The 12,668-nt window shown below is 41.0% G+C and overlaps 1 protein-coding gene across 16 annotated transcripts in view; it reads left to right on the top strand.

Annotated features, from left to right (window-relative positions):
- The window catches only part of LOC105498757 (neurotrophic receptor tyrosine kinase 2), a 376,720-nt gene that overhangs the window by 135,735 nt on the left and 228,317 nt on the right, over positions 1-12,668 (top strand). For 6 of the 16 annotated variants that reach the window (XM_071077608.1, XM_071077606.1, XM_071077607.1 and 3 more), the window contains one exon: positions 6,717-11,882. The exons of the other annotated variants lie outside the window; for them this stretch is intronic. In XM_071077608.1, coding sequence (XP_070933709.1) covers positions 6,717-6,754 — 38 coding nt within the window. In that variant the 3' untranslated portion in view covers positions 6,755-11,882. Of the gene's footprint in view, positions 1-6,716; positions 11,883-12,668 lie in introns of those variants that run through there. 16 annotated transcript variants of the gene reach the window in all.

Below are 12,668 nucleotides of genomic sequence, written 5' to 3'. Positions count from 1 at the left end.
GCAGTGAGGAGGAGGCGATAAGGCAGCAGCACATGGGGAGAGGGATACCCTCCGTGGGTCTGGGGATGACCACTTGAACTAGGTTCCTTGAAAAGCCACAGTTCAGTCCTCTGAATGAGGACTTCAGCAGTTTCACCTTGTGGGCCCTATATCACAGGATGCTGGCCTACCTTCCAGGAAGTCCCTGGCCAGACGGAACCCAGGCGTTGCATTTTATCCCACTCTCAGGCAGAGTTGGGTAATTCATGTTTATTGTCGTCGGTTCGTGGGGATTATTAACCCCACATATGTATGTTTCACATTCCAGAATACTTGCTGCTTAGCTGAAGTTTCATTATCTTTTGCTCTTAGCTGATTTAAATGGAGATGGGATTTATCAGGTACCTGTATTCAAGCGAGGGTAATTTGTTTGACCCTCTTCTAGCTTAATTGAGACTGCTAGTGGATTTGACTTTTGGGACTTGCAGCAATAGGCAGAGACATCAGCCACACATAAGCCCAGCTGACTGTTGCTATCTTAACATGCATCCTAAATGTTAAAGATCTCCAAACTCTATTCCTGAAGTATTGCTTGGGATGCCTGATGAAAAGGTGTTGCTTCATGACAAATCCATTAACCTCTTGTTTGGACTCTGTAGGTTTCAGCACTTTGGCTTCATATACTATAAAGAACTGGCTAGGGTATTTTGATGAAAATAAATTTAGGCACAAGATCTATGGTGGCAGCAGCCAGTGCATACTCTTCTGTGATGACATATATTGCTTATCTGTACGGAGTATTTGAATCACTGATAAGCCCCTCTAGACTTAGAATTGTGGAATGACATCTTTAAGAAAATATTTCACTCTACAGATATCTACCCTATAGATTTTTCAATATATGTTTACTGAAGCAAGACAGAAAAGCTAGACACACCCCAGGAGAACAATAGATTAATTTGGGTGTCTCCATGTGGTAGTAGTAAAACCTTTTGAGCATCTGAGTACCTCTCAAATCACAAATTCATCTTTCTTTTTCTCTACTCCACTTACAGCAATTTTAGGTGATTCTGTGGATGGGGCAATGGTATCAGTCTTTGGATGCATTCCCTATCCTCTGTGAAGTCTCTGAAATGGTAGTTGTTGAGTCCTCGGACACTTGTCATCAGGGCCTGATGATTAGAGCACATCCTCCTTAGAATTGTTGAGTTTTAATTGTGCAATAACTTTAGCTTTCCTTACAAATTCTAGCTTTGCCAAGTGTGCTTTCTATTTTCATTTTCAGCTCATAGCGAAACTTTATTTTGCAACATCAAACCAGAACATTTCCTTTAAAAACTTTCCTGACCATCTCAGTAATTTTAGTTTTTCACCTCCAGCTAATAAATGGACCATGTTTTTTTCCCCTTTGTCCCACATACACTACTCTCATTTTGATCAAAGTGAGAATTAGAATAAACCAAGTCTAGCACCTTTTCCCCAGGAGCTTAAAATGCTCCAGGAAGTACTCACTGGGTGTCCACGTGTCTAACTCTGTAGCCTTCACTGTACTTCTGAGAAAAATGTGATTTTGTACTGGAAGCTTTGGAGTGCCTGGATTCGCCCAGTGGCCAATGAGAAGAAGTAGATCCTGCATTGTTTTGCATCCTTCCTTCTCCTTCAATTCAGTTGGGTTGTTGAGTACACTGGAGTTTGCTATGGTTTGAATGTTTGTCCCCTCTGAAACTCATGTTGAAACTTAACCCCCAGTGGCAGTATAAAGAGTTGAGGCCTTTAGGAAATAATGGGGTTATGAGGCCTCTGCCCTCATGAATGGATGGGTTCATTCATGGATCAGTGGATTAATGGATTGTCACAGGAGTGGGAGTGGTGGCTTTATATAAAGAGTAAGAGACAGCTGTACTAGCACACTCAGCCTCCTGGGCATGTCATGCCCTGCACTGCCTCTGAACTCTGCAAAGAGTTCCCACCAGCAAGAAGGCCCTCACAAGATACAGCCCCTCGACCTTGGACTTGTCAGCCTCCGTAACTGTAAGAAATGAATTCCTTTTCTTTATAAATTACCCAGTTTCAGATATTCTGTTATAAGCAACAGAAAACAGACTAAGACAAAGAAAACTCAACATTTAGACCTTACTATTGTGAAGCCGAAAATGCCTTCAACTCTTGGTATTTGTACGAGGCTGTGTTGAGCATAGAAAATGTATAGATGTGCTCCCTCTGTCCTCCTGTGGGATGCAGTCTGAGACGGGGGGAAATCAAAGGAAAATAAATACAAGTTTTAAAAGGTGCAAAAGAAGGTCCATGAGTGGAAGTGAATGCTGCACAAGTTTAGAGGAGGGTGAAGTAGGTACTTGCAGGAGAAGGCTTTTGCGCTGGACCTTGAAGAATAGTCTGAGTGTCTCAAAGGAGAGCTCATTTGGTGGGAGGAGATCTCAGGAGAAGAGATAGCATGTGGACAAAGTACATCCTTGGGAAGCAAAAGGGATGTTTTAGGGATGTTTAAGCAACTTCTGGATTGAGCACAGAGAAGAAAGAAACAGGACCAAGACCAGGACCTAAATTTATATATGGGGAGATTTCTGCTACAGGTACAAATGATACCTTTGTCAAAGAAGGACTGACAATTCCGAGACTCTGAGTTTAGGTTTTAGCTCTCTCATTCATTCTTGGGTGACCTTGGACAATTCATATTCACCATGTGAGTTGAGTGAGTTATCTATAAAAGAGAAAAAGCGACAACAGCAAAGGATAGTTGGTGCAGCAACAAACAGATACAAAGTGCTCCACAAATGCCAAATTAGGACAATTGGTGTTTAAGCCCAGATGCTGAAGCAAAGCACAGCTGTACCTTGCTCACATCTCACTTTGTGATGGAAAGCTTTTTGAACCCACTGTATTCTAGAGACCTGATGTTACGAGAACACAGGAATTTATTATTTCATTTTACTCAGTAAACATTTTCAGAAGACTTAAAAGGCATTTGTTTTGCTTTCCAATGAAGGTGAGCTGCTACCCTGGTGCCCCAAACACCAGATCATCTCCAATGGCACCATGCCACACAGATGCTCAAGTTGGCAGTTTTCTGCTTGAACTCTCCCAATGACAAATGTGATAAGATTTGCTTTTTTAGATAGCAGCTGCATCTTTCTTCCGTTCCCTTCACTTCCTTTGGGCTCAGCAGTTTTCCTTTTTGCTCCAGATAAATTGCTGTTAATTTAAATGTACTGCAGATCCTTGCCATTTTACGGCTGATTGCTTCTGAGTAATAGGAGGAAAATGTGTGCATGTTTGAATGTAAATAAATTTAAATGGGTTGTGAGCCAGTGATAAAAACGCAGAGCACTTCACTGACCTTCAACTCGCTTCCCTTCCCAGCCTTTCCCTTTGAAAAGGTCAATGAGTAGGTCCTCAATCAGCAAATAGCAGAGGTTGAGTTTCAGGCCACATCCGGTTTCTTCCTTCTCTGTTTTCAACTTTGACTTTACATCCCATTTCTCAGAGAGCACCTGCTTTATCCTTGTTCCTATATAGCTCAGCTAGTGCATGCAATGGTGGCAAAGTTTCTCTAAAGTTGTTTTTGATAAAGGAGCTGGTCTCACGGTAACTACCATGCACCATCGGAATGCTACAAATGCTTCAGAATGTCACATTGTCAAAATATCTATATTTCAGGCTCATAAGCTAGACAGCTCGTTTGGCTGCTAAACCCACAAGATGTTCAGCCATTTGTTGTGGTCTAAAAACTTTCCCCCTCACTAGGAGAAAATAATCCTCTATTGTTTTATATCATTTTGTGGTCCTTCGAGTTTTTTATAATATGAGAGGGCAAAAGTTACGAGATCCTGGTAGGTAAATTGTGGCCTGGATTGAATTTTGCCATCAATCTCCCTTGAAATCAAATTAATTTTTCAATATGTAGTGGAATATCTTTAGTCTGTACACAGTATGGCAAGATCAAGGCTATGAAAGAGTAGGGTGACTTGCCTTCTTTGAGGTGAAGGGTGGTGGAAGTGGTAGTTTGAATGCATATTGCTTACAATTGCAACAGGCTGGCTTTTCCTCAGAAGAAAAATGCCGTATGTGTTTTTATGGGGGCTTCACTTGTTTTTATGGCATGGGCGTGTGGAGCTGAGATCTACTTCTTGGGGAAGGATGGATCACAAAAGGCAAGCACAAGAAGGTTGCAGAGGGACACTTGACATCAATTGAAATAGGGGCCAGGGCAGTTGCATCCTGAGTGGAGGGCAATGGTCCAGTAGAACCGTCATCTGGCAAAGTTAGCTGTGTTTCCAACTGTAATAATTAGTGAGCCTGGAGGGGCTTGTGGCAGGAAAATAGCAAATAGAAACAAAGAAAGAGAAGCCTGGTTAAGTTACTGCTGTAAACATGCTGGGATGAGTAAACTCTTGGAGTTCCTGTGCCATAAACCCATTGGAAATAAGGCTTTATGCCAGCAGTTTAATCGTTGTTATTGAGTCAACAAATCTTTTTATTCTGGGGTCATGCTGTCCCTATCACTGAGTTTCTCCTGTTTTTGTTGACAAAGTTGCCATCCTTATATTAATACTCACATTGTTTCAGTGGGAAGGAATTTGAGCTCCACCCTCTTACAAGATAAGAAGTTTGATTTGTTAATTTGGCCTGCTCATTTTACGTGCTATAGTGCACCGGTAAACTAGCTCAACTTCTGTTTGCCTGGAGGCGAAACTGTTAGAAGGAGACTGGAGACAGATATGAAGGAGAATTAATCAGTGCCACTGAGTGCTTCCTAAATTCTCAGGGCTTTTGTGGGTGACTAAATCCATAAATGATGTTTGGCATCTGTACCGAGTTCTTTTGGAAGGGCAGGAGGGAGAAATGCCGTGGAAATTAAGCTCCGTAGACTCTTTTAGCATTGTTGTAAATGATGACACAGATTGGCGGTGGTAGTTACAGTTCTGGAGGCAGATGACACCAGCACTTGGCAGACCAGACGCCAGGTGGAGGAAGACAGAGAGTCTGCATGGTTGGACTTGGAGGTGCCATCCAAAGTTGAACTTGAAAATGTCTTGGAGATTTCTATTATGATAGGGTCTATTTTGCCACTTATGGATCTCATAAAGATTCATGCAAATTAATCACAGAATTATGTATACTAGAGCCTTCGCTGATCCACTGGGTTTCCGTGGGCAAGTTCGGTGAAAGCTCACTGTCTTCTTCTTGCACTTTGCCCTAGTTGACTGGCTATGGAATTGGAGTTTCTGAGTTGGAATCTGAGCTTCATCACACACTAGCTGTCGGACCTTGGGCAAGCTGCCTCCCGCTCTGGCCTTTGTTTCCTCACAGTGAAGAGGTCACCATAGTAGAACTTATCTCATAGGGTTATTGTGAAAATAAAAGAGAATAGTTTGGGCACAGTGCTAAGAAGAGAACTGGCACAAAGTAGATTCATTGTCATTTATTGAGCAAATTATTTACTTATCTTTCTTTTTCTGTGGAGCAATGAAGTATTTGAGGTCAAGGAACTGTATTTTCTTTTTTTTGTAACATTTATCACAGTGTCTGCTGTTTGGTTGGTGCTTAATAAATTAAGTAGGATTACTTAATGTTAGATATTACATATCATATTATTTATATATTATTATATATAATATATACATATACTATATGTCTTATAGATATAATATATACATATACAATATACTGCATGTTATATGCTATATATTATATGTTATATAATAAATATTACATCTCCATATGTGTCAGATATTTGCTATAATACTTAAAGTTAAGCAACTAATTAATTATTTTAGAAAAGAATAGCCGGGCATGGTGGCTCATGCCTGTAATCCCAGCACTTTGGGAGGCCGAGGCAGGTGGATTGCTTGAGATCAGGAGTTTGAGACCAGCCTGGGCAACATGGTGAAACCCTGCCTCTACTAAAAATACAAAAATTAGCCGTGCGTGGTGGCTCATGCCTGTAATCCCAGCTACTTGGGAGGCTGAGGCAAGAGAATCGCTTGAACCTGGTAGGCAGAGGTTGCAGTGAGCCGAGATCTCGCCACTGCACTCCTGCCTGGGCAACAGAGCAATACTCTGAAAAAAAAAAAAAAAAAAAAGAAAAGAAAAGAATCTAACTATTTGTATTGTCTAGTATTTCACCAGTTAAAGTTAGCCAGTTCTCTGGGCCAGTTGCTGAGTAACTAATCAGTTCTTTTAGAAACAATTTGCTAAAATTCATTGGGGAAAGAAAATCCGGATTTGGGTAGTTAGGTATTGTTGAAACTAATTGCCCCCACCCATAAAGACAAATATTAGGTTGGTGCAAAAGTAATCATGGTTTTTGCCATTGAAAGTAATGGCTTTACTCTTGCATGAACCTTTATATGAAAATTCTTCAAGGGTCATTTGTATTGTACACAGATGTTTCCTCCTTAAAGTAAGCTGCTAACAGCTGATACAGTTGTGGGTGGAGCTGTATGCAGAAATCTTTTGCATTTCTTTTCCTTGTTTCATGTACCATGTAAAATCAATTTTAAGTTTAAAACTAAGTTGCTCAATAATGAGATGCACATTTTTCCCCAACTTCTGTTCTGTTATTATATATTGTTCTATGTTTTAAAGCATATTCCGTGTTGTGTCTCATTTTTGATGTTTATTTATTATGTTCATTTGAAAGTTATTGTACTTGTATGTTAATTTTCATTGATTTTTCTTTTGAGCATGACTTATGTTTTATTTTGTGTTTCTTTTAGGTTTTGTTTTGTTTCATAAGATCCCACTGGATGGGTAGCTGAAATAAAGAAAAAGACAGAGAAAGGGGCTGTGGTGCTTGTTGGTTGATGCTGCCCTGTAAGCTGGACTCTTGGGACTGCTGTTGGCTTATCCCGGGAAGTGCTGCTTATCTGGGGTTTTCTGGTAGATGTGGGAGGTGTTTGGAGGATGTACTATGTGAAGCCTGCATATATTGTGAGCTGTGATTGGGGAACACCAATGCAGAGGCAACTCTCAGGCAGCTAAGCAGCACCTCAAGAAAACATGTTAAATTAATGCTTCTCTTCTTAACAGTAGTTCAAATACAAAACTGAAATGAAATCCCATTGGATTGTACTTCTCTTCTGAAAAGTGTGTTTTTTGACCCTACTTGACATTTATTGACTTAATTGCTTCTGTTTATTAAAATTGACCTGCAAAATTAAAAAAAAAAATTAAAGTTGGGAACAGGTATAAGTGCACACTAAATAGTCTAATCTACATGTAACACATATTTTAGTACGATTTTCTATAATCAGCACTGAATTCAGAGGGTTTGACTTTTTCATGTATAACACAGTGACTTAAAGAGTTAAGGGTGTATATAACCTCACTCTGGGGACGTGGGAGTGTTATTAAAAGGTTATTTCCTTCACTGTCAGTAAAAGTCCAAATGTTTAGCTTAAGTCTGAGAGTCAAACAGTGTTAAGGATTGCCTTAAAGTTCCTTAGCCAGCAAAACAAAACAAAACAAACATTTAAAACATTTAAAAGGAAGAAGAAGAAGAAAAAAGAAAGCAAGAACAAGCAGCAACAGCTGTTTTGTTGGGGCTATAGACTTAGGTTCGGCATAGTCAATTTCAGAATAACTAAGAGTGGAATATATGCATATGGTAAAATTATAACCTTGCCTTTTTTTATTTGCCCTCGGCGATCCACCTGCTTTTTAGAAGTCTGCCGAGTGAGAAGGCCACAGTATCTCATGCTGTTTGCATTACAGAACTGCAGCTTTTCTACTCTGAAAAGGCCCGCGAGCAGAATGGCTGGCCTGCTGTGAGCAGGAGAGGAGATTCTAAGAAGGATAGTCCCCCTACAACATACTGTCATACTGTTGGGTTTTCATGGGTAGGAAAGCTTGTCCTGACCCCAGCAGCAAAGAGGTGGCAGGTCGCTAATGAATATGTGCTTTATAATGTCCTTCTTCATTGCTGAGAGGGCAGCCTTAGAGCTACGGATTTCTGCATCCCCTCTGAGTCTGACCCATGGACACCTGCTTCATTCACTTTAGCATCACAGCGACCTTCGTATGCTGTGTTCAGTCTGTGCCAGGCAGTATCCTTGTCCTGAAGAGAGGTTTGGCTATCCCCACCCCACCCCACCCTGCTCCTTTTTTGTCAGGAGGACTTCAGAGCCAGGCCTGCAGCATTTTGTTTGAAAACACAATCAGCTCTGACTGTTAGACATGCACACAGACACCATAGCTAGATTGGAAACATTTTTTTTTTTTTTTGGAAATAGTTGCACAAAGGCTGCAATGTAGCTTTAAGGTTCTATAGATTTTTAACTAGTCCAACACAGTCAGAAACATTGTTTTGAATCCTGTGTGAACCAAGGCATTAATCTTAATAAACCAGGATCCATTTAGGCACCACTTGATATAAAAAGGATATCCATAATGGTTTTATACTGTATCCTTTACATTAGCCACTAAATATGCTATTGCTTGATACAGACCTGTCACAGAATCCTATGGATTACAGCATTTCACTTGGCTACTTCATACCCATGCCTTAAAGAGGGGCGGTTTCTCAAAAGCAGAAACATGCCGCCGGTTCTCCAGTTTTCCTCCGAACTCCATTTGAGTGTAAGGGCAGCTGGCCTTCCATGTGGGGAGGTCCGAATATTTTCTAAATTCCCATTTTCTTGTTCGCGGGTAAATGACAGTTTCTGTCATTGCTTAGATTTCGATCTTTCCCGAAGGTGTCGATTTACAGAGAGGCCAGCTAATAGCAGAAATCCTGACCCTGAAAGAAAAAATGAAATTCAAGCTGTGAGCCAGGCAGGAGCGCGGTACGGCAAAGGTTCTTGACAATCAGCCATTTGGTACAAAAAAATTTTTTAAGCCTTTATGTTATACCATGGAGCCATAGAAAGGCTATGGATTGTTTAAGAACTATTTTAAAGTGTCCCAGACCCAAAACGGAAAAAAAAAAAAAAAAGAAGAGGAAGAATATTTGTACCCAACAGCTAGAAGGATTGCAAGGTAGATTTTTGTTTTAAAATGTAGAGAAGTGGACAGATAAAGCAATTTAATATATCAAAGATCAGTTGACATCTCCTAGGGAACGATGAAAACAGCAGGCTATTAGAAAATTGTTTCATACGATTCTCGTGTTCTTTTCGGTTTTTTAATCCCTAAAGATCACGATCAGTAACATAGCTTCTCTTTTCTGTACTCTAGACCACCCCTTTTCATCATTTTGCTTTCTGTCTCCCCTATAAGAAATGTGCTTTTTAGAGCTTCCTAATGGCATGTGTTGCATTTTTGCAGCATTAGAAAAGGAGAGGTAGCATTTTTGCTGAAATCGGGCCTGTCACTCCCCAACTAAAGGTTCTGGCACTGCAGTGCCAGGCAGGTCTCTGAAATGAACAGAATGACCTGTATGAGCCGATGCCTGCCCTTTCAGAGGGGCTGCTGTCCCCAGTCGCAGCCAATTGTGCCCCACAGGAATGGGACCCCAGGTTTCCAAATCTTGTGATTCTTTAGGAGAAACATGAAACCTGGATTTTGTGTGAAGCGTCCCTATTGTTAAAAAGTTGGCTCAGTTATTTTTAAAATATTTTGTAAGCCAAGAAAAGTCTGTGGGCTGCCAGTTTGTTACTTTTGTCTTAATACATGATCATTGTTCTCTCACTGTATCCTTGTGTCTTTCTTTTGCAAATTCACTTTTCTTTCTTCCTGACCTTGCCATTGAGGGCTTTGTTACCACAAGCTAAGAAATTGAGTTTAACAACCCAATTATCTGCAACACATCAATTACCTTTGCTCCTCTCCTATGATTCCCACCATGCTGTGACCCTCAGCTGTCTCCCCTTGCTGGGAATTCTGCACCAATGTCTCCCCTCAACCCATTCCCTGGTTGGTCCTACTCCCGTGTAGCCAGAGACATCCTAGCAAATCCTTCCACCTGTTATATCTGACACTAATTTCTTTTCGGCAGCGCTCATGTCTCTTGGTCCAGTCAAGTGCTGCCAGGTTTAGATAGGAAAGTACATGTCCCATTTTCATGGGTGCCTTTAATGTGGTCCAAGTCCTATATCTTATTATATTTACTCATGGCTCAGTGGGAGCCTCCAGAGACCCTCTCAGGCTGCTGAGCTAGACTAAGGAACGTGTCCAGTATCCTCACACGAGACATTGACTCTGTGACGACAAAAGTACCAACAGTCTGAGGCTAAGAGAGGTTCGTCTCACAACAGGAAAAGCAAATGTCAACACACATGAGAGAGAATTGATTCAGGGGGTTTCTCTCCCAGTCTCCCAGCAGGGACTGATTTCAGTTCCCACCCATTAGGTTTTCTTTCCAGAAATAGGTAGCAAGGACAAGAACTAAACAATCCCAGCACCACCCAGCAACACAGAACACAGGAGTTTGCTTTTGGCTTCTCACTTTCCAAGTAATCCTGAATTAGGCCCAGAATAGCTGAGGCTTGGAGCATCTCCTCAGACAGAGCCGAGGTGACACCTGTTCAGCGGTGTGTGGACTAAATAACTCAAGGAGCTCAAGACAGAACACCAGTTTCATGCCAGGTGCGAGAGAGAGCATGATGGAGGGAAGCCCGCTTTCTCTCTCCTCTTCTTTTCTCTTTATTCCTTTAGGGCACCTGACTTCTCTTTCTCTCTTTCTCTCTCTCTCTCTCTCGTATTCTAAATTGACCCCATGACCAACTGAGAATGTATTTTTGTTTCATTGGTTGTTTCGCAGAATTAAAACACACACAACTTTTTATTCCTCCATTGCAAAATGGAATCAGGATACTACAGAGGACCTGTGCTTTCTTCCTTTGCATGATTTCCACCTCCACCTGTTTTGGTGCTAGCTGCCTAGAACTTCCCTCTTGGTTTGAGTTTGATTCCTTCACACTACACTAGAAGTTCATTTCATCTTATTTTGTCCAGACTCCAGATACGGAGGGACAACTGGAGTGAGGACAAGCAATTCCATACAATATAGGGTCTCTCAGGGTTGGTGCATCCAGCCATGTGGGCAGGGCCAGTCACATCTAGTCTATGGTCCCAGAGCCTCTGGAGTTGTGCAGCTTAGCTGACTCATCTCCAGGGAAATTAGTACAGAAGTAACCACTCTATTAAGTGTGCTCTGCTATGTTCACATGCCTGTAGTACCTGCAAACCATGCCAGGTTCATCTAAAGACATAGGAGAGATTAAGGACTCTCTTGGACAGACCATGAATTGAATTTGCTGCCAGGTACTGCCACACTGAATTTGGTTGACAGAACTCCCAGCCCAGGAAAGTTCCATGAAAACGGCTGTCGTAGAAGGAAATTTCCCACTAAAGTCAGTCCATTTTCAAGTTTTGGGCTTCAGAGGCAAAAGGACGTCCCAGCCACCTGATTTTGATGGTGAGGTAACTCTAAGTTTAATTCAGACTGGTGTTGCAGTGTAGCTCTGGCATGGTCATGAACGAGCACCCAGAATGTGTTGAACCAACCCCCACCCCTAACTACTGACTATGACTGCAGTAGGTTTTTATGGGGGAAAAAAATGTGTGAAAAGCAAAAAGAAAGGAATAGAGATTTTTTAAATCACCTTTATTGTAAGACAATCCATTTGTGAATTGAGTATAAACATATGCAAAGTAACAAGAGATTCCTAAGAAAGACAAATCCTTGAGTTTCACTCACTTCATGTTCAACCATTTGCTGTAATCCAGAGGCAGCCTGTGAATCATTCTCATGCCCTGTGTGTTTTTTTTTTTCCCTATAATGTTCCAGGTTTAAAAGCCATTTTTTTCCACGTTTTCTGTAAATAATGGATAATCATTTTTAAAAATTTTATTTTTAGTGCTGTTTTAGCAATGTGGATAGATCATAAATGTACTTGCTGAATTCAATCATTTTTAACAAGCCAATAAAGTTTGATAATTCACTCCATGTGTCTTGCATTCTCTATAGATCTTGTGTACTTCCTCACACCTCCTCAAGTATGTGCTGTCACCCGAGTACCCTTGGTTGTGTTCAGAACTGAAGACGTTAGAAGAAATAGTGTGAGAAATGTCACTGAGAGTTTCAGGGGAGTCCCAAACCCATTTCAGATTCTGTGATAAATTATCCCCCCAAAAAGGACTTTTAAAATTTCTGTCAGTATGAATTGTCCATTTATTGTTTACTGATTCTTGCATCAGAAATATTTTCATTGGCTAAAAGGCAATTCTTTAAAAAAAAAAAAAAAAAAAAAAAAGCTTATGGGAATTTTTTTTAAAACCCTAAATTCCATGGCAAAGCCCTTTGGTATTTAAAAAACTTGAAATGACCCAGGTCACAACAAGAGAGTATAGTCAATGCTCTGTTTGTCTATTCCAAATGACTTTGTGGACATATAAAATAATGACTTGGGCTTGAAAGAGAGAGAGAGGGGAACATGTTGGATGTAGAGGGAAGATACCATGAGACCATAACTGTTAGCATGGTGCCCACACTTCATGTCCCTTTTGTCTCTATCCTCAGGTCAGCTGCATGGTTCCTGCCCCATTTTTCCCACTGAAAACAGGATGTAAAGTGAGGTTTGTAGGACCTCAGGCTCTGATTCATTTGAGCCTGCCATCCCCTTCTGTTAACACCCACAGGATTTTGCTCTAAATCGGACTTAGGGATTGGAAAAACTAATCTAGTGTGACCTCATGCTTTGTCAAGTATACTGCCCCTCTTTTAAAAG

The sequence above is a fragment of the Macaca nemestrina genome, chromosome 14 (genome assembly GCF_043159975.1).
Source record: "Macaca nemestrina isolate mMacNem1 chromosome 14, mMacNem.hap1, whole genome shotgun sequence".
NCBI classification, from domain to species: domain Eukaryota; kingdom Metazoa; phylum Chordata; class Mammalia; order Primates; family Cercopithecidae; genus Macaca; species Macaca nemestrina.
This window is presented reverse-complemented; position numbering and strand designations above follow the sequence as displayed.